This window comes from Chrysochloris asiatica, unplaced genomic scaffold (assembly GCF_000296735.1).
Source record: "Chrysochloris asiatica unplaced genomic scaffold, ChrAsi1.0 scaffold00050, whole genome shotgun sequence".
Lineage (NCBI taxonomy): Eukaryota > Metazoa > Chordata > Mammalia > Afrosoricida > Chrysochloridae > Chrysochloris > Chrysochloris asiatica.
The window spans coordinates 15,764,128-15,790,922 of NW_006408568.1; the positions used below are offsets into that span (position 1 = coordinate 15,764,128).

Genomic DNA, 26,795 nt, shown 5'->3' on the forward strand with positions numbered 1-26,795 from the left:
CTCCTCGGAAACCCTATACAAGGTCGCTATGGGTCGGAACTGACACAATGACACCTAACAACAACAACGTGATCACATATGCCAGGGGTGGAAAAAGCCAGAGAAAGATGGTGAAATAAGAGTGCTGAGGGATAAAAGGTCCCCTCTCTTGTAGTAGTTAAGCTATAACTAAACCCATTGCTGCTGAGTTGATTCTGACTCACGGAATAGAAGCCCTTTCTCTCATAGACCCACTAGTGGGTTTGAACTGCTGACCTTTTGGTTAGCAGTTGATTGCTTAAGCACTTGTATTACCAGGAATCTTTCTAGCAGTTAGGAGTTCAGAAAATTAATAATGAATTTTGAAATAAAAAAGAATTTCAGAGTGAACAAACCAACACTGATAAAGGAATCCAATCATAACGATTAGTGCCATCCAATTGGGATGACATGAATTTGGCTTAAACTGTCTCATGCATCTTCAGTCTGACCCAGATCATGACCTTTTTCACAAAATTTGTTAGGTAGTAATATGGGTGGGAGTACGGGACAAGGTTCAAGTTCTTCATGCTGAATTCACATCTTTGAATATTGAAGGAAGAATTAAAAGAGGGAATAAAAGGATAACGTTGGTAACCCTGCAAAAATAGTGAAGCTTCACATGACACAAGAAAATCATTCTTCTCATTAGCAATAGGAAGATATGGTCCAGGATGCCTTCAAAACGAGTTTTTTTCTGCCACTGATCACATTCTCTTAATCATCAGGCTCTGAGGTCAATACATTGGTTCTCTGCTTTGGGTCTGGTTATGATATTTCACTCCTTCGGATTTCTTCTTCTTTCTCCCTGCATTTCAAGTATTGCAAAGCACAAGCAACACTCTTTTCTACTATCAATTAATGGATATGCGGTGCAATAAATAGAGTTGAGTGAGGGTTTAGAAAGACCACTGCTAATTCAGAATATCCTAACTAGTCTGTGTGAACTGAAACCATCACGCCCATGATCTGGTGAACCTAAGTACACATATGCACAGAAATTCTGTTTTCTTTTAGATTAGATTGGTTCATCTGCTTTCTTAAAGTAAATTTATCCCTTACATCTTCAGGAAAGCAAATAGCACAAAACTGAACAAAGTTAACAAAATGAACAAATAAGCAAAACAAAAACCGTTTTTCAGTGAAAAGTCCCTCAGCTTGGGAATTCTTTTCTTACATAAAGAACATGATAGCCAAGGACTTCTGGTGTGGCGCTGTAGGATAAATGCAAGACTGCAAGGTCAGTTTGAACCACGAGGTCGGTGGTTCAAACTCACCAGATGCACCTCGGAAACCTTATGAGCTGGAACCAACACAATGGCATTTAATAACAGTGCATCTTACTATTCACAAAAATTGGCATGAGTGAAAGTAAAAAATTAACAAAAATAAAAATTAAAAGCACATACAAAAGTAGCCATTGCTTATGAAAAAGAAACCAATCTTTTCCGTAGAACTAACCATGTCTCACCTAAAAGGTAAGATCTCATTTTATCTCTTTGTTTCTGCGTAAGAGATACTGAGATTTAATGCATTTGAAAGTATATCATGATACTTCCTCTTTAAATATTCTGAAGAGCTGCAATAAAGGACTGGGAAAATCTACTAGGTTTCTACCTAGCTTTTACCACAAAAGCTATTCTAGTAAGAGGCAACAGTTTGTTTTGTTTTGTTTTACTCCCCTCAAGAAGATTCCATAATGTATTGAAAAATGTGTTTAAGTATCTTTATATACATATATGTATGTATATATATATTTTTAATTTTCCTAAGTTGCAGCCTAAGTTCCTCATCCTAAAATTCAAACTAATATAGGTCGATTTAGTATACTTAAATTCATCAGAAAGAATTTTCTCTTTCAGAAAGGCTGAAATGAGCATTAGAATCCATTTTTTCCCTTTGTACTACAGCCAGTACATTTTTACCTTTCAATACACATTGTTGTTGTTGTCAGCACACATTAGAGGCTAATAATATGATAGACTTCTTGCAGTGTTCAAATACTATTTGCAATAATTTCTTTACGAACAGTACTAAAGGTGTGGTCTCTGAATAAATAGGAAAAGTCACTGAGAGACAAGTGCAGATGCCAGCCAGAGTTAAGTTTCATATTTACAGGACACACACTCTCTCAATGGCACCTCCATCCTCTCTGGTAAATGGGTCTTAACTCTCTAGGAGAGAAAAAACAAAACAACCACCAGAAGCCCTAGATGGTAAGTGACAGCATCTCCGGTCCAAAGATGGACAATGTCTTTGGTCTCCCTGAAAACACCTTTTGTAATTATAGTTCAGGAACATACAACAACCAAGACAAGTAGATAGATACCTTAAAAGCATCCTCTCTGCTAAGCTAATTTATTCATCACAGAAAACATTTCTGCCCTTCAGCTAAATGGGAAGAAGCCAGATCTATCCCCTTCCATTTACACCAAAGAAAATAGCAAAGTTGTCAAGATCTAAAAAGTTGTCATTTTCCATCAGAAGAAATGAGGTGACTCAACACGTAGGATTATAAGAGGAGCGTGCCTGCTGACTGCAAACTTGTCATCATTAGCAGCTGCTTTGAGACGCTACTATGATCGAACAGACTTGAAAGCCCGTTTAGACAGACATTTTCTCATTATAAGTTGCTGTGCAAGATTGTGCTATGAAACTTACTGTCATATTTGATATAATAGGTAATACATTGCCTTTATAATACAACAGAGCTGGATTTCACAATGTCTGTTTTGATTGTATCAGGCTGGATTTAATAAAAGCTCTGATCGACTTGGTAACATGAATATGAGAGCAAACTTGGCAAAATGAACTATTTCCGTCATTGCGGTATCTGTAGCTAGTTTGGGGCTGATTTAGGAGCAGGGGCGATTTTAAGGGAATTTAAGGTTTTTATGCTTTTACTATTTCTCTATCCATAAGGCAGATTTGCAAATGTATTGAATTTGGCAGAAAAGTTTAAAAAAAGAGGAGTTTCTCCACATAAACACCTGCATATGTTTTCTGCCATTATTGCCATGACATGACCTTATAAGAAAATGTTCTACTATTGCTGATGATCTCTCCTTTAAATAAGGGAAAACAATGAAACATTAAATACTCATTAAAACATTTTAATGTTAAACACATTTTTTAAAATTCTTAAATTTTTAAAAAATTTCTGTTGTTGTTAAGTTCTGTTGAGTCAGTTCTGACTCATAGCGACCATGTATAGGGTTTCTGAAGTTGGAACTGGTGAGTTTGAACTGCCAACCTTGTGGTGGTTAGTAGGGCAGTACTTATCCTACAGCACCACTCCAGGACTCTTTCAAAGCTCTGTTGTTGTTGTCAAGTGCCGCTGAGTCAATTTCGACCTATAGCGACCCTGTATAAGGTTTCCAAGGAGCAGCTGATGAGCTTGAACCGCCGACCTTGCAGTTCAAACAGCTTTGTAGTCTGGCGCATTAACCCACAGCACCACACCAGGATTCTTTCAAAGGTCTAGGTGAAACTTAAATGAGTTATGTTGTTGCTGTTGTGAAGTGTTGTCAAGTCAGTTCCGACTCATAGTGACGCAGTATAGGGTTTCCAAGGAGCAGCAGGTGAGTTTGAACTGCCGACCTTGGGGTTCAAACCAACTTTTCTGTCCAGTGTTTATCCTACAGCACCACACCAGGACTCTAGACACACACTAGCTGTGGAAAAGTGGTCCACTCATTTAAAAAGCATCATTTTCCAAATGTTGTATTTAATTGATAATTTGGGAAATAGTTATAAAAGTGGACCCAATCTATTACATTTGAAAAACATAAATTAATATTAAAAGTTCTCTCAAAATACCAAAGCAATCATAAAACAAACTTATCTTGGAAAATGTATCTTCATCTATGTAGTAGTCTTGGAGAGGCTCTATGGGTTAATACACTGGATTACAAGGTCGGTTTGAACAGCAAGGTCAGCGGTTCCGGCTCGCCCACTTCTCCTCGGAAACCCTATATACCTCCCCCCAAACCTGAGTCTAAGCACAATGATCCAGTTCTTAATTCTATCAATTTCAGTGTACAAGAAATTTAAAGAAAAGTCGATTTCCAAATCACTGACTCCCTATCACCTCGAAGCAAATTAACATTCTACGTAACCCAAACTAAACAGATGTACTGGTTCTTTTGTCTTTTTAAACTGCAAACTGCCAGAGTAGATAGTGTATGTGCTTGGTATGAACTCTTTACAGCATCAACTTTTTAAGAAATGTGAATATAGTATAATAGGAATCCTGGTGTGGACCACAAAGTTGGTTTGAACTCCAAGGTGGGCAATTCAAACTCAACCAGCCAATCCTCAGAAACCAGGGTGGCTATGAGTCAGAACCGGCTTGACAATACAACAACAACAACAGTAGTATAATAATGAGAAGGGGTATCCTCTTGATAATTTTCCCCCTGTTGACCAAATAATCTATTGACTCTGAAGCACAGTAAGCTTTTATTCTGGATAAACAATTCTGACATTTAACATCACAGAGCATTAGTTAAAGAAATCTCTCCTTCAGAGTCCTAAGGTTTAAGGCAACACTGTATAGGCGAAAAAACACCAGAAAATCTGTGTGTAGTTCTGCAGATAAACAGTCCTCCAGTTTGTTTCCATTTCTCTGCACCACACAAAAGAACAAGAAGTCTCAATGCTGCCAGCTAAGTATTTAAAAACACTCTTGTTTTTCCAAAGTGAAAGCACTTACTTTGCCTTCAGTGTCTCCTCCTGAAAGTTCCACTGTGGGTCTTCCACCAGTTGTAACTCTCTTAACACCCTTCCTGGTTTGTAAGCTGCATTGATTATCATGCTAAGAACCTGTTGGATAGATAAATGAATGAATGAAGGGAGGAAGTAACAATGGCAGCAAATGTCAAACAGATTATTCTCACTAAACCAACAATACTTTGAAAACCACAGCTCTGACACTAAACATGGGGTCTGCATTCACACTGTTGTTGTCGTTGTTAAGTGTCACTGAGTCAGTTCTGACCCATAGCAACTCTGTACAGGGTTTCCAAGGAGCAGCTGGTGAGCTTGAACCACGGACTTTGTGGTTCAAACCTACTATGCATTAACCCACAGTGCTACACCAGGACTACTTACCACACCAGTGCATTCACACTATCCTCTGATAATTTGTTGTTTAATGATGGATGTTAGTGTCCTGGTGTGGCTCTGCAGGATAGATATGGGACTGCAAGGTCAGTTTGAACCACAAAGTTGGTAGCTCAAACTCGCCAGCAGTTCTTGGGAAACACTACACACAGTGGCGATGAGTTGGAACCAACTCAACAGCACTTAACAACAATTCATTAAACATGTACAATAAGTGAAGTATAAAGATTAAGCTTGACAGAACATTTTGTAGGCGTATACTGAATAGGTTCACCACTGAATGGCTAAATTTCATTAACTCTTAATGACTACAGATAAAACAAAACTATCTCCTCTAAAGAATGATGTACTAGTCTTCTACAGGGTTACTCTTCCATAAGATATGCTTATTGAGAATTTAATATTTAAATATAAATCACAAATGGAACCAATCAAACTGATTGGTTCATGCCAACACTTCTAGATATACATACCTGTAAAACCCCAAACCAAATTCACTACCACCGAGTTATTTCTGTATCATAGCAACCTGATTCAGGGTGTGCAAGACTGTAAATCTTTACAGGAAGCAGACAGCCCATCATTCTCCTGTGGTGCAGCTGACGGGTTAGCAGTCCAACCTAGCCTATAAAGCCATGGGGCTTACATACTTCCATACCTGTAAGCAGGGTGAAAAATTCTTCACCACTTACTGAGGCTGACTTAGTTTATGGGTGTTCAGTACGAGGAGCCCTGGGGTGTGGCACTGTAGTATAAGCACTAGTGGTTCAAACCCACCAGCTGCTCTTGTTTTTGCTGTTAAGTGTAGTCAAGTCAGTACTGACAACATAGTGACCTATACAGGGTTTCCAAGGAGCAGCTGGTAGGTTTGAACGGCTGACCTATGGTTGGTTCACAGTCCAGTGCTGATCCTACAGTGCCACACCATGAGTTCACTATGAGTCAGAGCACTTTTAACAATAACAAGAATATTAGGACAATTCTCTTAGAGATGTGCAGATGCTAAAAGAGAATCCATACCATCTTAATCCATTGATTTTCACTACCTCCTTTAAGTTACCCCTTCACTCTCAAGTCCCTAGCCCAAAAACCATAAGCATGTGGTCATTGCTTATTAGGGGGTTTCCACAAGGACCAGGCATTTCTTCTCTCAACTGCAAGCTCTGGGAGATGACACATTGGCTCAAGTTAACCTCAGTATGCTTCTGTAAGGAAAAAGAACAGGAACTTAAACCCCAGGGCGCGGGGGCGGGGGGAGGGGCACTCACTTTCCAATAAGCAGATCATCATTAACCTTAACAATAATGAATTCTGGCCCACTCAGGAGCTGTTGCTATTTGGAAAAGAGAGTTTGAAGAATTTGAAGATACGACAAAGACGAATACAAAGAAACACGGAGAAGACTTACAGTGCTCAGTCCCATGAGATGAGGTTTTTGGTGTGCTTGGGTTTTTTTTTGTTTTTTTGTTTTTGTTTTTGCCAGGTACTAGGAACAAGGAAAGGAACTCTGGTAGCGTAGTGGTTACAAATCAGACTGTGAACCTCAGGGTCAGCAGTTCGAAACTACCAGTTGTTCCGCGGGAGAAAGATGAGGCTTTCTGCTCCCGTAAAGATTTACAGCCTTGGAAACCCTGTACAGGGTCGCTATGAGTCGAACCGACTACACGGCACATAACAACAAGGAACAAGGAAGGAGTCCTTGTATGGCACTGGGCCACAAGGCCAGTTTGAACCAACTGCCAGGTCAGCAGTGCAAGCTCACCAGCTGCTCCCTAGAAACCCTATACAGAGTCACTACGGGTCGGAACCGACTTGACGGCACAAAACAACAACAACAGTACAATGCAGACTCCTAGTGAGGCACTGTAGGATCAGCACTGAACTTCAAATCACAAGATTGACAGTTCAAACACACCAGCTGCTCCTTGGAAACCATATACAGAGTCCCTATGAGTCAGAGTCGACTCGACGGCTTGTAACAACAGTACAATATACGACATCATGGAAAGGAAGCATTGAGAAGTATGTTGCAGGGATTTCTGTACTGCAGTGTTTCACTTGGCGAATGTGTCTTAGGAATGTAACCGACATGGATGCCACTCTGATTTATTTCTGAAAAACAAAGCTTTTTCATTTTATAACTAAGGACTCAATTTAAAAGTATTTGTCTACTATGCAGACAGCATGACAACCATCTCTTCTTTGTAACTTGGGTCTTGTAGCTCCCCATTATGGAAGCATGGCTCAGCAGGCATTCAGAGGCCATGACAATGCAAAACAAGCATGTTTATGTTTTCTGTATTATAATAATCATCTGATCTTATTGTTTACTGTCAGTACAATTTGCAGAAACTGAGTTTAAAAATAAATCTAATGAGGCCTGGCTGAAATAATGCACAGTGTGGTTATTAACAGACAATAAAGTTTCCACAGATCCTTTTCAATGTGCTCAGCTGAGAAAACCTCAGAGCTACACGCTATTTGCTATATATCAGAATGCGTTTTGTGACTTTCGGAGGAAAATGCATTCCAGAGTTCAATTCAGTCTAGGAATAGCAGTCATTCAGTTGTAAAAAACATTCAGTGTTGAATCTTTTACGAGTGCATCCCATGGCTTTTCCTGATGCCACAGCATTTGTCTCCAAATTCAACAAGCTTTTCTGTTATGATTGTGAGCTGAATTATTTTTCTGTACATGACATCTACATGCATTTTAGATACTTTGGACAAATCAAGAGGGACTAGTCCCTAGAGAAGGATATCACACTAGGTAAAGAGGAAGGTCAGTGAAAAACAGCAAGACCCCCAAGGAAATGAACTGGCATAGTGGCAGCAGCAGTGGGTTTAACAAAGATTGTAAGGATGGCATAGGACTGGGCAGTGTTTTGTTCTGTTGTGCATAAGGCTGTTACGAGTTGGAACGGACTCGATGGCACCCCACAACAACAAGAGCCATAAAAATAACCACATGGACAGCCATGGTGACTGCTGAGAATTAGAGTGAATTACTGTCCCTTGCAAAACATCAGAATTCAATTCATTCAATTCAATTCAGAGAGGGTAGTATAGAACCTGCCCCTAAGTAATTAAAAGGATCTTTATGGGTGAGACCAATAAACAATACTCGTATTCCCAATAAGCTGGTATGACTGTATGACTAACTCAAAGAGCAAGCTCATGCTTTATACAGTCATGCTTCACTGGATTTCTTGAGAGTCCATCAGATGGTTGCTAGGAATATATTTCTGCACACAAATTCCCACAGATTATTAGACCAGAAAAGCAATATCCTTTGTGGTTGGATGGATTTAGGATCAAACACCACTTCCATGACTTAGTTCTTGGGGAAGATGCTTTATACTCTGCCTTTCCTCACCTGTACAATGGGACACTCCTATTTATCTGATGCACTGGAATCTTATGAGGAATAAAGGTGATAACATACTGGCATCCAAAGTGACAAACACCAATATAGTTCTCATCAACCCATAAAATGAACTCCTATCCCTTCAACCTTCCAGTCCCATTGGCCTGTATTTATAAATATTTGGAAAGTAACTCTTCATTGATGCTCCTTAACTTTCTATTGTCCTGTGCTCAGAGTCAAACTAAAAAAAAAAAAAAAAAAATCGATACTTTTAATTCATTATATTCAACTCCATTTTCAACCAAGAAAATTTGTAGTCTCTCGAACCACTACACAAAATGCTTTGGAAAAAAAATCACTAGTGTCCAGATTATCCAACCCAATTAGGACTCTCTCCATCACTGGGTCATTAAGTCACCTTCCTCTGCTGTCCACTGGTCAGTCCTGAAATCCCTTCCTACCTCTGTTTATAAGGTATACACATTAGTTGAGAATATGGAGCCAAGAGCAAGGATTATAAAAAGAAGGAAGAGACAACAAGAAAATAGAATGTGGGTACTATTCTGAATAATTAGGAAGGAGAAGAACCATTATAAATTGTTGTTGTTAAGTGCCTTTGAGTAGGTTCCGACTCACAGCAATCCTGTCTGAGGAGCATCTGGTGGATCTGAACTGCCAACGCTGTAGTTCCCAGTCCAGTGCTGATCCTGTAGCGCCACACCAGTAGTCCACATTACAAACAGTGGTTGATATACACTCCTCAATGAAGGTTAGTTTCCTTCTCCCATTCTCTCACTTTCATATACAAGTTCAGCATTCAAAAGATTACTCAAACTGAAGGGGACTCATTTCCTCTTCACTTAACGAAATTATGTTGTTACATTATTTCCTTTCATATTCACCTCCATGCAAAAGTCACTTAGATATTTCTAAATCCAACTATGTTGTTAAGTGCCATCGAACTGGTTTTGACTCATACCTGTATAGGATTTCCAAAGATTGGCTGGTGAATTTGAACCACTAACCTTGCAGTTCAAACTGACTTGGTTGAGTCCTTATCCTACAGCACCACACCAGGACTCTGAATTGTATCATGTGATTAAAGTTAGAACAGTGTTGAACATGCAAGAAAACACTTAGCAGCAGAATTGAGTGTCAAAATTACGTAAACAGTTCAGCAGGCTCCCCTAGGCTGGGCTAGGCTGATGTAGTGGGAAGAATCATCTAAGACTTTGAAGGGTTTTTTTTGTTGTTGTTGCTGCAATAATGACAACAACAACAACAACAAAGGCATCAGGAGAGTTTTTTCTTGTTTTCAGTGCATATCTAACCTGAAGAAGGCACAGAAAAGCATGAAGCAGCTTTGAAAGGAAAATTACGCAAATGACTGTTGAATTCTAGTGACCTTGTGATGTAGGCTCTGCGGGGTAGACTCTTAAGAAGCAGACTAACCCCTAGGACAACAGGAGAGGAAATTCCTTCTCTTGGGGGATCAGAAAAAGGACCTAGAAACACAGAAGCCCTTGCTCCCACATTCTGTTCAGTACATTGTTCAATGGCTCTTTCTGCTTCTTAGCATACCCAGGGCTCATGGTCACAATGACCAGCTTTTCACAGAACCTAGAACACATTAAAGGTCCAGTACACCTAAAATATTTCTTCTTTGGAACTTCAAAATCTGATGGAATATATATACTTTTTATGAGTTGTGTTTATTTTTAACTAAAAGGATTTAAAAAATTTCTCCTTAATCAGGGACTAAGTCTCCCTGCAATAGGATTTGTGTGTGAACAGTCCTAGACAAGGACTTCAAGCTCGCTAAAGTGTGTGTGGGGGTGGGGTGGGGTGGGGTGTCCTGGAGAAGGACACCAAGCTTGGTAAAGTGTGGGGGGCAGGGGTAGTAGAGAAAGATCCTCAAAGAGTTGGACTAACAAAGTGGCAGCAACAATGGACTCATATATAAAAATTATGAGGATGATACAGGACCATGTATTGTTTTGTTCTGTTATACACAAGGTCCCTATGAGTCAGAACTGAGTAGACAGTATCGAAGGACAAAAGTGAATTGTATCTTATGTGGAAACTTGCAAAGAAATAAAAGAAGAAGAGATACAGACTTCAACACCTGGCATTGTCAGTACAATCAGAAACCTCATGAGGTACAAGGCAGACAAGCTGAGTTTTCATTTCTGTAAGCAGATTTGAAAGGAGAAGCTAATTTTAAAAGGTCTGTTTTGGAACTGGGGTATATGAAAGTTTCAGAAGACTTACACCAGTTTTATCTTTCTCCCTGTTCCCTCTCAGTTATACAACACTGACCCTACATCCCCAAGGTCTGTAAATGCCAACAATCTTGTGGTAGCATTGCTTTTTAAACTCTTACACATGTAAATGCCCTAAAACAAACCCTAGAAATAAATGACTATGTGTTCACAACAACATTGACAATAATAAGGCACCAGAGTCTTTTCTTCTCTTCAGTGCATATACAAACTGCTAATGAAGCCAGAGAAAAGCACAGCCTAGCTTTGATAATGAAAATGAAGCAAATGACTCAGAAAGTTATCTCCTTCTTAATAATAGCTACTTTCATTTTGGTGCTTCAAAAATTGACTGCTCTGTGCATATCCCAGGATCAATGCAACCACTGCATCTAATACACTTCAAAAAATAATCTACTGACAACTGTCAAGTTCATCTCTCCTTTTATACTTTTTCTTTCATTTCATAAGCCTTTAAGATTTCATTTGGTTATCAGTTACAAAAATTTTCATAATAACAATAATAACCTAACATACAAATTTTACTAAGATTAGAACTATTGCTTTGGTCAAAATTGACTTCTACTTTTATTTAGATTTTTAGTTTGATGCTGACCTCCCTGGTCTAGAGAGAAGGTACTCTGGGATCAACAGTCGCCTCCCAGAATCTTCTTGGCTTTTCCTGGTAGGCAGGCCCAACTCTCTCTCTTGACATATTCCATGCGATCACTTTAATCTGATTAAAAAACCATTCTGTCAAATGAGATCATGGTGTTAAGTAATTTTCTACCTCCTACAGGAAGAACCGAGTCCTGGTGTGGCGCTGTGGTCTAATGCATCAGACTGCAAAGCCGTTTGAACTGTAAGATCTGCTATTCAACCTCACCAGCTGCTCCTCGGAAACCCTATACAAGGTCGCTATGGGTTGGAACGGACTCGATGGCACTTAACAACAGGAAGAACAACAGGAGAATTCCACTGTGGCCTGCATCCAAATTTACCTCAGTCATCAGAAACCCAACAATCTTAGAATATCCCTCTCTCAAAATCTGATTCCCATCTGCCTCTTGGTTTTCACCTAGTCTGACCCTACTTCAAATCCCTCCTTCCTCCCAAACCCTTCCAGAATGCCCTCTTACCTCATGGTCTAGCATTAATCAAAGACCTGTATCCTGAATCTCTTCTTGTAATTTTCTTTTTTACTTTGTGGTTTTCCTTTCTCCCCTGTATCACTAGCTTTCTTTCTCTACTACATCCTATCCAATAGCGTATATATTTGCTGTAACATCTCACACCTTAAAAACCTAAACCAACAACACTCGCTTTATCACTTATCTTTCTTCAGCTACCACCTCATTTCTTTGTTCTCTTCTAGAAAGCTATCTATAACACGCAGTGCTTTCTCTCTGTCTATACTTCCATCTTGAACACAAGACAATGGGGCTTCCATATCCACAACTCCTGGATACGGGTCACCGGTGAGGCCTGAATTGCTGAACAATGTGAAATTCCCAGTTCTATTCTAATTCTATTATCCGCAACATTTGCCACCATCACACTCTCCTTCCAGACTGTTCTACACCTGCCTCTCCCATTTCTCCAACTCTGATGGTCACTTTTGTTGAGATTAGTTAGGTAAATGAACCCTTCTATTATCACCAAACCTCAAATGATAGCAAACTCTGGACTCGGTCCTTGAAATGTTTCTCTTTTCTATCTACATTCAACTCCACAGTCAACCCAGATTCAGTCCTTGAAATGTTTCTCTTTGCTATCTACATTCAACTCCACAGTCGATCTGGCTTTAAACACTGTCCGTATGCAAGCAATCTCATCATTACCATATTTATATCTCCACCCCACAGCTTTCCCCCAACTCTAGACTCACAGTCCATCTGGACTTTGATGTTTCACAGGAAATTTAATCTGTCTAAAACAGACAAGATCTAATCTGCCCTAGAGGCTTCCCTTTCACAGCCTTCTTCTCTTCCAACAGCTCAGGCCAAACTTGGGGAGCCTCTTGAATTCTCCATTCCTTTCACTGTGCACACCGAATTGATCAGAAGTCCTCCCTGTCAGTTCTACCTTAAAAATCCATTTCCCACCTGGGTGCAATCATCCTTTGCTTCCAGTGCTTTTTTTGCCTAGGCTTAAAAAAAATTTTTTTTTCTTAAATGTTTTATTGTGAATTATGTGATAGTTTACATGGGAGAACATTAGTTTTACATTCATTCTATCATATATTGTCTCATTGCCATGGTTACAATCCCCTCCATGCAATCCTTCCCCCCATACCCCCCAGGTCTTCAGCACACAGTCACTCTCCCTCTCTGGATCTAAAGTCTCCAGCTGTTCCATCGTTCCACGTCATCATCTCTGCCTCCATTTCAGGCATCACTGCTTCTCTGGGTAGGGTCCCGCTCTCTGCTCTTCTCCCTTGATGGTCCTAGGGACCTCCGCTCCTAGACTGAAAAGTTAATCACTCCCCTCCTTGCTATAAAACATCTACCTTTACATTTCCGACCCTCACAATTAGTCCTGATAACAAATATTCACTATTGTATCACAAGAGACCCGTCTGCATTTCATTGCATCAGCCCCGCCTAGTCAGATTGAATACTACTCACTGGAGATTCTACCTTCCTCCAGGCCCTCTAGATCTAGGTTCCCTCTTGAAAGCTTGTAAGGCAGTCACTTCTTGCCTTTGTAGCCCCCTGCCCCACATTTTGGGTAGCCAATGTCCAAGTTGCCCATCCTTGTCTACTCTGTGTGTGCAGGGGGTGGGAAAGTTTCTTGCTGTAAGGATTTATTCCCTCTTTTGAGCTACTGCTTCCATAGGTGTAGGTCAAGTTCATCAAATTGTATGAGAATACTTTTTTTTTTCCTCTTCTTTTTACTTCTGGTTGAGCTCTGATCATCCAGTCACTGAAACCAGGACAAGTGGGTATTATCTGCAAGTGTGGATGTTCTTAAGCATATGCCCTCTCTTCTTATCAGCTGGATGTTTCACTCTCCACTCTAGTTCTCTGTGGCTATGTCACTGACTCTGGGCCCAAGAGTCCCCAGGTCTTGCCACACTGCTGTTTGCCTAGGCTTCTGCAATTGTTTCCAAACTCCCTTATCATCCTGAAGTCTCTCATCCATACAAGAACCAACAGGATCTTTTAAAATCCTCACTCACAATCAGGTCATTCACCTGCTCAAAACTCTTCAAAGGTGTCTTTCCCTTAGAGCAAAACCTAAAGTCCTTATCCTGGCGGAGGTGGCCCTATAGGAATTGGCCTCACACACCTCTCTGATGCCTCTCCACAGCACACTTACCCTTGGCTCCCTCGCTCCAGCCACACCAACATACCCTTGCCTCTCAGGGTCTCTGCTCTGCTGCTGTTTTTGGATTGTTCTTCCTTAGGATAGCCTGAATGCCCACCCTCCCCTCATCAGGCTGTTGCTCACATAGACCCTGGTTATTGAAACCTTCCTTGAAAGTCCACTCTACAATAGCAGTGTTCTCCCACCATCATGTGGCCTCTTTCTGAGTTTTACAGGACTTAGCACCATCTGACGTCCACAGACATTTTTTTTTAATATATATTGCTTTGCGGTGTCCTCCCCTCCCCGCCCCCCCACCCCCATTAAAACACATGCATCAAATCATCAGGGACTTCATTTTCATGTGTGGCCATAGTCATAATAATTAGAACTGCATCTGGACGTAGTAGGTGCCTACAAATTTTTTTTTTTTTTTTGATTTTTAGTCCATGGATTTCAATATGAGTGAACTTAATTCTTCTGCAGGAGGTCCTAAGTGGAATATATGGTTAATCACTAGACTAGTAACCAAAAGGTTGGCAGTTCAAATCCACCTTGGAAATAAGTCTTGGTGATCTGCTTCCGGAAGGTCACAGCCTTGAAAACCCTATGGAGCAGTTCTACTCTATACACTTGGGGTCTCCATGAATTGCAATCTAGTTGAAGGCCACTAACAATAATACCTGAACAGTGATTCAGGAGTTACCAACTGGCAACTTTGTTTCAGTCCTGCTGTAGCAATGCGGGTTCATGAGCTGGACTGCAAGGTAGGTTTAAAAAGCAAGGTAGATGGAAGTTTGAGCTCACCAGCCACTCCGTGGAAACCCTGCACAGGGTCATTATGAGTGGGAACTGACTCAACAGCACTTAACAATAACAATGTGATATGGTGAGAAAGTTCAATGAAGGAATCTTGCTTCTTTGTGGGCAAACAATAAAGACTTAGTAACAACAACCAAAGTAGGAAATTTCCACTGCCAATCTTCCAAGACATTATCTAGCATTCTTCTAGTTCCTGTATCTCAGACTAAGTGTGTGGGTGAGAGTTTACATCCACCCACCAGACTGGTGCATGGGTTAGCTAGTATTCCTTTGAGCTTAAAATAAAATCAACAAAAGCATACCAGAATACCTTGAGGAGACATGTCCCCTTTTTTCTGTGGTTTAGATGACTGACTTAACTCGATGGCAGCTAGTCAAGACTCTCTCTCTGTCCAGTATTATCTGAAGAGTCGGTCCTTGATACGAGACTATGCTTCCCAGTATCTATGCTTGCCCCCATTACATTGAAGAAAACATGGCCACACGGAATCACCGCTGGCCTCATTTGCAGTACATGATCATTTACAAGCAGTATGGCTGCTTTGGATTTCTTACTTTCTGGGTTTCCACATGAAAACCTTCTACTTTTTAAGTAAGGAGCCCTAGTGGTACTGTTAAATGCTCAGCTCTTAAGCAAAAGCTTGGTGATTCAGACTTATCCAACAGTTCCCCAGGAAAAAGACCTAGTCATCTGCTTTCATTAATATTAAAAAACACAAAAATAAAATTAATAAAGCCCCTGCCATTGAGTCAATTCTGACTCAGGGTTTCAGAGCCTTGTAAATCCTTTTGGAAGCTAATAACTTCAGCTTTCTCCCACAAGTGGCTGGTGGGTTTGAACCATCGACCTTGTGGTTAGTAATCCAGTACTTATCCTACAGTACCACCATAAAGATTTCAGCCATGAAAATTCTACTCTGTCACATGGGGTTTCTATGAATCAAAATCAACAACAGTATTTAACTAAAAGTTGTTATGAGAGGTACCTGGAAATGAATGACTGATATAATGATATAATGGAGAAGAAATGCAAACACAATTTCACAGATCTTCCCAATACGGGGGAAAAAAAAGGTCATCAAAACAAAGAGCTTGACAGGAATATCTTAATGGATCAACCATGCTGCAGAACACTGAACTGTGTGAACAACAAGGGAAGTCAAATTCCAAACTGCCAGGTCCCACTTGAAGTTTCTAAAACTGGAGATGAGTAAGAGCGTGGTCATTTCACCCTTTGGTGGAGGTGTCACATCACTATTTGCAGAAGAGCCTCTCTGATGGAAGGCCATCACCTCCACTGAAGGAGGAATTCTGAGCTTCAGAATGCAGGTTCCGGCCTGGTATAACACACTGGTTTTCTTTGGGACCTCCTGCTTAAATCTATTTCACACGTCAGTGAAGCAGAGCAGAGTGAACACAGGGCGTAAAGTCAGTCCACGATGACAGAATGTCTACACACAGTCTTTTCACTTCAGAAAGATCCAGCATTGAGCATTTCCATCCTTGGCAATAATGTCTGAAATCGTAATTCACCTGACCGGCTTCTGTTTGTCACATTTCATGGAATGATCTAAGAAGAGAGATAATTACTAGATGCCCGTGTTGGACAGACTTTCTAAATTTCTACTAGCCAGTGAGAAGGGTCCTTGAGCTACAAAAAGCTCAAAAAACACCCTGTTAACAAGTGATGCTAGAAATGAGCCGGAGAGATTCACAGAAAGGTGTGCCTCTGTAAGTACACTTAAAATTTTTTATTTTATTTTTTGTTTATTCTTATTCACCGCCAAAGCAATACATGGAACTGAGCTTACAAATAACATCACCACCAACTACTCCTGACCCTGGAGTGGGAGAACTGGGATATCATTCTAACACAACCAGGCATAGTTTTCTGCCTGTGCATTTGCACACATGTGGGCTTTTGAGAATGTGGTGTGACTTGAGCGGAAAAAGAATAAGCCTTTTTGGTTACGGAGACACTGAGGACTTTCTGGACTATAACTCAATGAAGTAAGGATCACATCCTTTGCTCACCATAAGACACCCAGCTGTAGCACAGTGCCTGGGACATGGTTTAGGATTCACTGTTTACTTAGCATCTGAAAGAATGAATGGGCTGTTTTTTTCACTTACCACTACATTCCCGGTGCTAAAAGAGTATCTGGGAAGTGGTAGATGCCCAGTAAACACCTGCTGAATGTTGACTGACTGGACAATTTGGTATCTGAGAAACCTTAGAAATGCTGAGGAGAGATGGATACACTACTATCTAGAGGAGACACCCTGCACTCCTCACATGACTGACCTCTTCACTTTCCAGGCCTGCATAACTATTGAGTCCTCAGAAGCAGATAGACAGGAATGCATATCTTGTTCTACAAAAGTGAGCACCCAAGTCTCTTCTACTTTTCCTGTGTGCCCTGGCAGCAACATGCCCATTGTTGTTGTTAAGTGACATCGAGTCGGTTCTGACTCATAGAGACCCTGTATAGGGTTTCCAAGGGTAACTACCAACCTGAAGCTCAAGCAAACCTTGTGGTCCAGCGCTTATTCTATCTTACATTGTTGTCGTTAAGTGCCTAAGAGTCAGTTCCAACCTATAGCGACTCTGTATAGGGTTTCTGAGGAGCAGCTGGTGAGCTTGAACCACCCACCTTGTGGTTTAAACTGATTTTGCAGTCCAGCACATTAACCCACAGCACCACACCAGGACTCCTATCCTATCCTATAGTATCTTAAAGCTCTGATATCATTAGACCAATACTCATGGCTTTTAACTGTTTCTGCAGACAATTTCTACAAAGTTAAATTAATTACAACCCATTCTCTTAAGTCTCAGGGAAGGCTGTCTAACTCTTTGCATTCCTTGGTCAGGCTGTGGTGAGGAGTCCTCAAATGAGTCTTTGAGATGTTCATAAATGGATGGTTGGATAGACAGATGTACGTGAGTGCATGAGCATTTGCATTTAGCCCATAAGATTCCCACCTTGATCTGACAGAAGCTCTCTCTAGTCTCACTGATTGATTGTTGTTGTTTTCTAAAACAGATGGATGTCACCATAGTCATACTTTTGTGTCTTGCCCCAGTTAGTCTTCAGTTAGTCTTCTCCAGCAGTCTCAACTAAATGGACTGGAAAGTGATGTCAGACAGAGCGAATAAAGTCACGGAAGCTTATGGAGGCAGAATATTTCCTGAGAGTCTAGGTTTCATGTTACTTTCTCCTAAGCCTTCTTTTCTAAGCACCAGAAAGAAGATAAAGTGAGTAGAAAATCAGGTGCTATATTTTTACCTATTAATAGAAAGTGTACAACTTGCCAGCTTTCCCTCGATAAATGTTCATCTCTTAAACTGTTGAACTCATGCTGCCAAAAAACAGCACGTATAACATAGGTCATCTCTACTGCAGTGCGAATACAATTTGAGAGCAACTACCAGCTTGAGTCACCTAAAATAATGGGGATGGAAAATGTCAAAAAGAACTCCCACAGATTCTTGGCTTGGAATGGAATGTTTCTTCTCCATCACTTCTTTCCTCTCTCTTTTTTTGGCTAAAAAGAGAGCTTACACACTGGCAAATATTGTAAGGCAAATAACTGTAAGAAAAACTATGGGTGTTCCCTTCAGAGTATCTGTAAAGATAGAGATTCCATAATTCTCCCCAAATTGGTGTTTTCAAAGTCATTTTTGCCAGCAGGACTTGGCCAGTCTTTTCCCATCATGAGTCTGCATCAGAAGTGAAAACATCTATCCCAGGACAGCGGATATGAGCAACTGCATTTTGTGTTCCACTCTCCTATCAACTGATGCTCATTAAGGCTCACCCCCCACTCACCTACTCTTTCAGACACAGAAGCAGACATAACACCAGGCTTATCACAATGGATATGAATAGTAAACACCCCAGGCCTGGCAATTTTTGAGATTTCACATCAATTATTAAGTAAACATTTGCTGAACACATTTGGGCAATGAACCTGGAACAGAATGGCAAGCAAGACTTTATCATATCATGCTAATAATCATATATGCATAGGAGGTGTGTGATACTTATGGGTTTACCAAGAACCCACATAGATTGTAGTTTCTACATCTTTTGGAGACCCTGGAATAGGCATACTGAGGCTAAAGCAGAGGTGGAAATGTTTGAGATAGAACCAGATGGTGTTGATTTGACACTTATCTTACTGGAAATGTTGTTGTTCTTGCTAAGTGCTGCTGTTGAGTAGATTCGGACTCATACCAACCCTATATACGGTTTCCAAGGAATGGCTGGTGGGTTTGAACCACTGACCTTGTGGATAGCAGTCCAGAACTTACCCTACAGAGCCACACCTGGACTCCTTATTAGACAGTGTTGTTGCTGTTGTTAAGTGCCATCGAGTCAATTCTGATCCATAGAGGCCCTGTATAGGGTTCCTAAGGAGCAGCTGGTAGGTTTGAACCACTGACCTTGTGTTTCACAGTCAAGTGCTGATCCTACAGCACCTCATCAGATATGGTTGGCTTGAATTATAAACACCATCTCTTTAACAGGTCTCGCCTTTCATGACAACTGGCTTCAGCATCCGAAGTGCCATGGACAGGCTTGTCCTGCCCCCTCCATGCTAAGGCCTGCCCCCTCCTGAGCTCCCTTATGCTCTCCCCTCCTCTGCCTGGCCCCACAGATGACTGGGCCATCTGCTGACTCTGGTTCAGGTCACTGTCTCTCCGCTGTACCCTCTGGAAATGCAGCCACTCTCTTCAGTGGCTCACACTTCACTCAAGTCCAATGATCACAACACTTACCAGTCCAGAAAGTGAGTTGTTGTTGTTTACCACAGAGTCTAGTCCCACTCAGGGAAAATTCAGGTATGCAGAGTATTAGTGTTCCACAGGGTTTTTAAGACTGACCTTTGAGAAACAGATTAGCAGGTCTGTCTTCTAAGGTGCTTCTGGGTGGGTCCCAAGTACAACCTTTAGCTAGTAGTCGAACACGTCATTGTTTTCACCACATATTAATGGATACTTTTGTGAGAAACTTCTTCTCAAGCATACTGTCCTCTTAGGGTCCAGGACCCCACTGCTTACTCAGCATTTAACCTTTCTAACTCAGCTCTGCAGCCACACCCACAGTCTGATCTATTTCCAGCAGATCAGACGGAGAGAGAATAATCATCATTTGACATTTTCTAAAGATCCTGGTGTGGTGCTATAGAATCAGCATTGGACTATAAACAACAAGGTCAGCAGTTCAAACCCACCAGCTGCTCTTTGGGAACCCTATATAGGGTCACTTGAGTTGGAACCGACTCAATGGCACCTACCAACAACAATAACAAAGATACAGAACTTCCTAATTTCTAATGCCAAGGATGTTCTAGAAAAGCAAACATGTCTTTGTTTCAATTAGCTCCTTCCCTTTAAGTAAAGTGAAATCTGAAACCACATAGAGGCCTGAGCACTGAGAGAAATGTATTAGCATAAATACTGGCTTGGCTGAGGAACTTACATTTTTCTTTTACTCACAGAACTGAAGTACTTGCTTCCCCCACCCCTTTCTGTCTGATGCATTTTCTGAACATCAGCAAAAAGTCAGAAATCTGCTCTGGTCTGCCTTTTAAATTTGGGACCCATTGGAGTATTTATCAGGGATAACTTACCTTTGACTTAAAAAAATAGCCAGGCCCCTAAAAACAGGCTGAACCTACGGTCATCTTATTTGTTAACAGAGCTGGAAGTTAACAAGATCTTATTCTAACAACTGGCAAACACAATGTGAGACAGTCTCGAAAAGAGCTTCAAAAAGTCCCATCAGTTCACCGGATTCTGGTTCCCTTGCTATCATTCCCAGTAAAAACAGGCACAATCAGGCAGACACCAGCACCATAGCAACCCCACCCCCCACCCCACCCCCCAGGCTGAAGGCTACAATGGACTAAAAAAAGTCAATTCTTGGTCGAGGTGTCTTATTTTTATATTGTGATAGAAATCCTTACATGGAATCCTTGTTTGATTTCTTTTTGGATGGAATTTAATATCTGCAGGGATCTCTGGTCTGTGCCAATTTATATAGTTACAGTCAGAGCTGTCTTAGCCCCTCAACAAATCACTGAAGCCTCGCGGAGTATTTCCCTCCGTCCCTCAGTCCCTATTACTCTTTAGCTACAAATTTCTCATCTCTGGAATCTACTTAGGCTGAGAAAGACCCACACTGTTAGGTTCCAGGACATACTGCCAAACATTATTAAGGTTAGCTTCTTAACTGAAAGGAGCGCCAAGCTGCTGCTCATTGAGAACATATGTTAAGGACCCAGCATGATGCCCAGGACCGTAGTCCACTGTCAGGACACATTTGTGTACTTCTGTATTCACCCTTTGTGTTTGTCTTGCTTTACTTCCTCCATCCCACATCAACATTGATGCTGTTGTCTCCAGGTCTTATTCATGTTTTTCCCTCCACGGGGAGCAGGCTGCCCACTTCACTTTTCCCAGAGATGGTAGACAACTTCTATGCAATCTCACAGCATCTGTGCCAACCCCGACACAGTGTCTGCCAGACTTACTTCATTGTAATATCCTATTTATTTCCTTACCTCCCCACATTTGAACAGAAGCTGTAATGAAAGGCAGGGACCATGTTTTAAATATTGCATACTGAAAAGTCAATATTTATGAAATGTGCTTCAATAAATAACCACAACATAACCTGATCAATCTCTTACAATTTTTCTTCTAAACAATGACCTCAATATTCTCTCTAAAACAGATTTTTCCCCTCTTTCAATATGAGGCAGTTTAAAAAACTTGATGGAAATTTTCCTTTTATCTTTTATTTTTCCAAGAGTGTTTTGAAGCCCCTTCATTTACATCTTTAAGGAGCTCTGGTAGCGTAGTGGTTACGAATCAGGCTGCGAACCTTAGGGTCAGCGGTTCGAAACTACCAGCCGCTCCGCGGGAGAAAGATGAGGCTTTCTACTCCCATAAAGATTTACACCCTCGGAAACCCTGTACAGGGTCGCTATGGGTCGGACCCGACTCGATGGCACTTAACAACAACAACAACAACATTTACATCTTTAACTTCTAACAGCACCAATAGCTCAAAAGAAAGAACAAGTGTTCTGATTTTACTTCAGTTATTGTATTCTCCTTAAGTAAAATGAAATTTGAAACCATACAGAGGTTCGGGTGTTGAGAAAAAAAACAAATCACTCCGATGGCTCCCCAATACCCATGTCATACAGTCCAAATTCTTTAGGATGCCAAAGAAAGACTTTTACAACAGCTCACTGTGCCTACTTGTCACTGAAGGCAAGCCAGATATCTTCTCTTTTTTATTTAAAGAAATAATAATTAGAAAAACAACAAAACTCTTTTTAGTTTTATATAGCTAAGCCTAAGCACTTAGGCTTTAGTCACATATACCTAACTTTCTTTCCTAATTACAGGAGACACCTGGTGGCTCTGTCAGTTAGGCCTCGGGCTGTTTACCACACGGTGGGCAGTTCAAACCCATCAGCTGCTCCTCAGGACAAAGCTGAGGCTTTCTGCTCCCGTAAAGATTTACAGCCTTGGAAACCCTGTGCAGGGTCACTTCACTATAAGTCGGAACTGACTCCACGGTACTTAACAACAACAAAATACCTTTAGCTTCTACCTGTATAACCTTGTCCAGGAGGGAGAAAGATGAGGCTTTCTGCTCTAGTAAAGATACACACGCTCAGAAACCCTATACAGGGTGGCTATGAGTTGGAACCAATTGCACGGCACATAACCACCAACAACAACCTTGTCCATGTTGTGTAGTTCAAATTCTACTCATTTTGCCTCACCCAGATCAAATGACATTTCCCACACATTTGTCACTCCCTCCCCTCTGATCCCTAATCTGTTTCTGTAAAGATGACCTCTTTGGAAACCCTATGGGGGAAGTTCTTTGTCATACAGGGTCACTATCAGTTGGAAACAGCAGCATGTTTGGCTTTTTGTTTGTGTGTTTTTACCTCTCTGATCCCAGAGCACTTTGCTCCAGTCTCTAGTGATGCACACACCATACTATACATCGAGCTTTGGATGGTGTTGTCTCCCCAACAAGACATGAAGCCCCAATGGGCAACCAGTACATCACATTTATTTTTCAACTCAGTGCTTCATACAGTGACGGGCTCCTAGAAGATGCCTAACAAATATTTGTTCAATGAAAAAATGGACTGTTGTGCCAAAGACATTAAAAAACATTTATCACAGTGTAGTAATAAAAAAGATATATTTGGTGTCCTCTTTCTTAAGAGAAAGCACTGATGTAACTGGAAAAAGCAGAGAGAGTTCCAAGAATAGTTCAGAAATGGTTCCAAAATTCTAGTCCGTCTCCAAGCCATGGCTGAGTCTAAGCTATAAAAATGCAAGTGAGAGAAAGGCCATCATCAACATATTTAGGATTTACCTCTATCTGTAGGTTCTCACCTAAAAGTAGTGAGAGAAATGGAAAATAATATCACAAAAGGACGCAGTACATGACATCACCTCCATGAATGTGCCTGAAAACCATCTCAACAATTATCATATATTTCCTACTCAGTACTGCTGAAGAGTAGAAAATACATAAAAATATCACTCTCAAGTTTTCAGTGAACCTATGGCTATTGAAGGGCACCTATTTTTATCAACACTGCTAGTCACAATGTTGGTGGTTCAAACCCACCAGCCACTCCTTGGAAACCCTATGCAGGGTTGCTATAAGTCAGATGGAGTCAATGGCACTTAACAGCAGACTGCCTTCAAAGGAGCCCTGGTGACCGAGTGGGTTACCTGTCAGGTTGCTAAATACAAGGTCAGTGCTTCAAACCTCCCAGCTGTTCTGCGGGAGAAAGATGAGGCTGTCTGCACCCATCAAGATTTACAGTCTCTGAAACCCAACGGAGCCGATCTATTGTGTCCTAGAGTGTCACGAGAAATTGGAATGGACTCAGTGTCAGCGAATTGGAATGGACTCAGTGATGAGGTCCTTCCGTTTTGTGATCTAGGCTTCTTTCAAACGTCAATTCTGAGAAATCTTGCTAGACTCTTCAACTTTAACCCCTCCATTCCATACAGACAATCACTCCTCCATCTTCCCACAGTACTTTGTGTGGTATATAACATTTTCCCTGACTCATGGAGAGGAATGTACACCCCTCTTACTAGACTGTGAATCTTCCATGGCAGGACACCCTTTTCTCCATCTCTGTAACACCAGCATCAAGCGCATAGGATTATGAAACATGAGATGCTTAGTCAGTTTCTCCTTAATTTTGTCAAAACCTTAAATATCCGTTGACTGTACCCATCAAAATAAACCAACGGTGATTATAAAAATGCTTTACCTCTTTAAGAACCAGTACACATTTGCCTGGTCCCACCGATTGAGGTAGCTCTGCAATTCTTCCTTTGTTTAGGTAAGGGCCTGAGAAACACCTGTGGTTGATGAAAAGCTGAGGACAGCAGTATTTCCCGTTGATAGGACCTGTAGGGGAAGACAAACACAGCTGATGCTTTAAGATTATAACTCCTAGACATTAGGGAACCAACAAAAAACTTGGTTAAATTACTTTATTGACAAAACTAGCTAAAGGAGCTGTCAGACATCTTGACTGACAGAAAAATCCAAAAGATAAGAAAGAAATGGACTCAAAAGGATGACTGAAACTGTGAGGTCCATTGTACTTAGAATTCTAAAGGCACTCTTTGGTTTCGAATTGTGATGGAGCATTATGTAGAGGAAAAACAGGTGAGCTGCTTCTCATGAGAAAACATGTATTATGTTCTAACACTGATGAAATATCCAAAATAATAACTTAGACATTCTGATTTTTTTTTTCAGTATATAGACATACCTATTTATTATGTGTCGCTGTGGGTTAATGCGTTGGGTTGCAAAGTCAATTTGAATTGCAAGTTCAGCGGTTCAAACTCACCAGCCACTCCTCATAAACACTATACAAGGCTGCTATGAGTTGGAACCAACTCGATGGCACTTAGCAATAACAGTTATAATGCAGTATTCAAGACACACAAAAAGATACAAAGACTAAGACAATGACAACTCAGGTATCACTTTACAGCTCGAGAAAGAAAACACTGGCAACAAAGGGAAGTCCTCCTGTGTGTTCTGTTCCCACTTGCCTTCCCAGAGGCCACCGCTACTCTGGGCTTAGTGTCTGTCATTCCACTGAGGCCTATATAGTTTTACCACATACTCATGTATGCAGCATCCATAAGAAATATTATTTTGAGTACACAAAAACTGTTATATAAATGATGCTTCTGTACATTTTTGTTTGCTCAACCTCTTTCTGAGCTATAGCCATGTTGGAAAATATGTTTCTAAACTGTTCTTCACTTTGGTATATTATGCCATTGTATGAATACACCACAGTCTAGTTGCCCACTCTCCTACTGATGGGAATTTAGTTGTTTTCACTTTTTTTTCCTATTATGAACAGCTCCTTCAATGCATGTCACTGTAAATGCCTGTTTCTGTATATGGATGAGATAGTCCTGTAGCTATAGAAGCTAGGACGGAACTTCTCGGCCATAGGATGTACATAACCTCAGCTTTACTAAACATGACTAAGCTGTCCTCCACAGTGATGGCATCAATTTATTCCCCATCAGCATTGTGCAAAAGGTCCCATTCCCCCCACCTTGCCAACGCTAGCACAGTTAGACTTCATTATGCCAATCTGATGGATGTGAAATGCACCTCATCATGGCCTAAATGGGCATCCGCTTTCCTGGTTATTCTTTCAACTTGGACAGTGAACACAGCAAGTTGTTGGTCTTGCTGTGTCTCAAGACACCTTGAGGAAAAAGTAGAATAATTAAGCAATTAGGGCTTACTCTAAAGCTTCTTGATGTCCAGAAATGGTGAATGAGCATCCCATTTGACTAAAGGACTCATCTAATCCCCTTGCTCTAAGCTAAGCTATACAAAAAGCGGTGTTTTCTAAACACATCCTGCTGTTAATTTAGAATGGTCATTTAAGTCTAAGAACACGTGTTCTCATATGCATTTCAATTAAGAATCAATAGGTAAGAGATAGAAATGTTATTTATTTGGTCATAAGAGAAAGGGAGCAAGGTAACAATCGTTGTTGTTAGGAGCCAGTAAGCCATTTCTGACTCGTAAGTGACCCTCCGTACAATAGAGGGAAACACTGCTCAGAGTCCTGAGTCATCCTCACAACCGTGGTTCTGTTTACACCCAGGGTTGCAGCCACTGTGATATTTCATCTCATTGAGAGTCTTTCCTCTTTTCCGCTAACCTTTCCTTTGCTGTTGTTAAGTGACGTTGAGTCAGTTCCAATTCATAGCAGCCCTGCACAAAGGTTCCAAGGAATGGGTGAAAGGTTTGAACCAATGACCTTGTGGTTAGCGATCTGGTGCTTATCCCACAGCACAGTACCAGGACCCTCTGCTTTACCAACCATAATATCTTTCTTCGGGGAGTAGTCCCTCCTGATAACATGTCCAAATCATGTGACATCAAATCCCACCATCTTCCCTCCTAAATAGAATTCTGGCTGTATTTTTCCAAGACAGATTTGTTTGTTCTTCTTGCAGTCCATGGTATATTCAATACTCTTCCTCAACACCTAATTCAATCCATAGGTTCTTCTCTAGTCTTCCTTATTCATTGTCCACCTTTCATATGCATATGATGTGTGTGAAAAAACTATGGCTTGGGACAGAACCAACCTTAATCCTGAGAGTGACCGCTTTGCTTTTTAATACTTTCTTGTTGCTAAGTGCTGTCGAGTCAATTCCAACTCATAGTAACCCTGTATAGGGTTTCCAAGGAGCAGCTGGTAGGTTTGAACCACTGACCCTGTGGTCCACAGTCCAGTGCTTACACTACAGAGCCACAAGAGGTCTT

The 26,795-nt window shown here is 41.0% G+C and overlaps 1 protein-coding gene across 1 annotated transcript in view; it reads right to left on the bottom strand.

Annotated features, from left to right (window-relative positions):
• The window catches only part of SFMBT2 (Scm-like with four mbt domains 2), a 293,191-nt gene that overhangs the window by 29,359 nt on the left and 237,037 nt on the right, over positions 1 to 26,795 (bottom strand). The window contains exons 14-15 of the mRNA XM_006862794.1: positions 24,244 to 24,383; positions 4,733 to 4,842 (exon numbers count right to left, since the gene is read on the bottom strand). Coding sequence (XP_006862856.1) covers positions 4,733 to 4,842; positions 24,244 to 24,383 — 250 coding nt within the window. The remainder of the gene's footprint in view (positions 1 to 4,732; positions 4,843 to 24,243; positions 24,384 to 26,795) is intronic.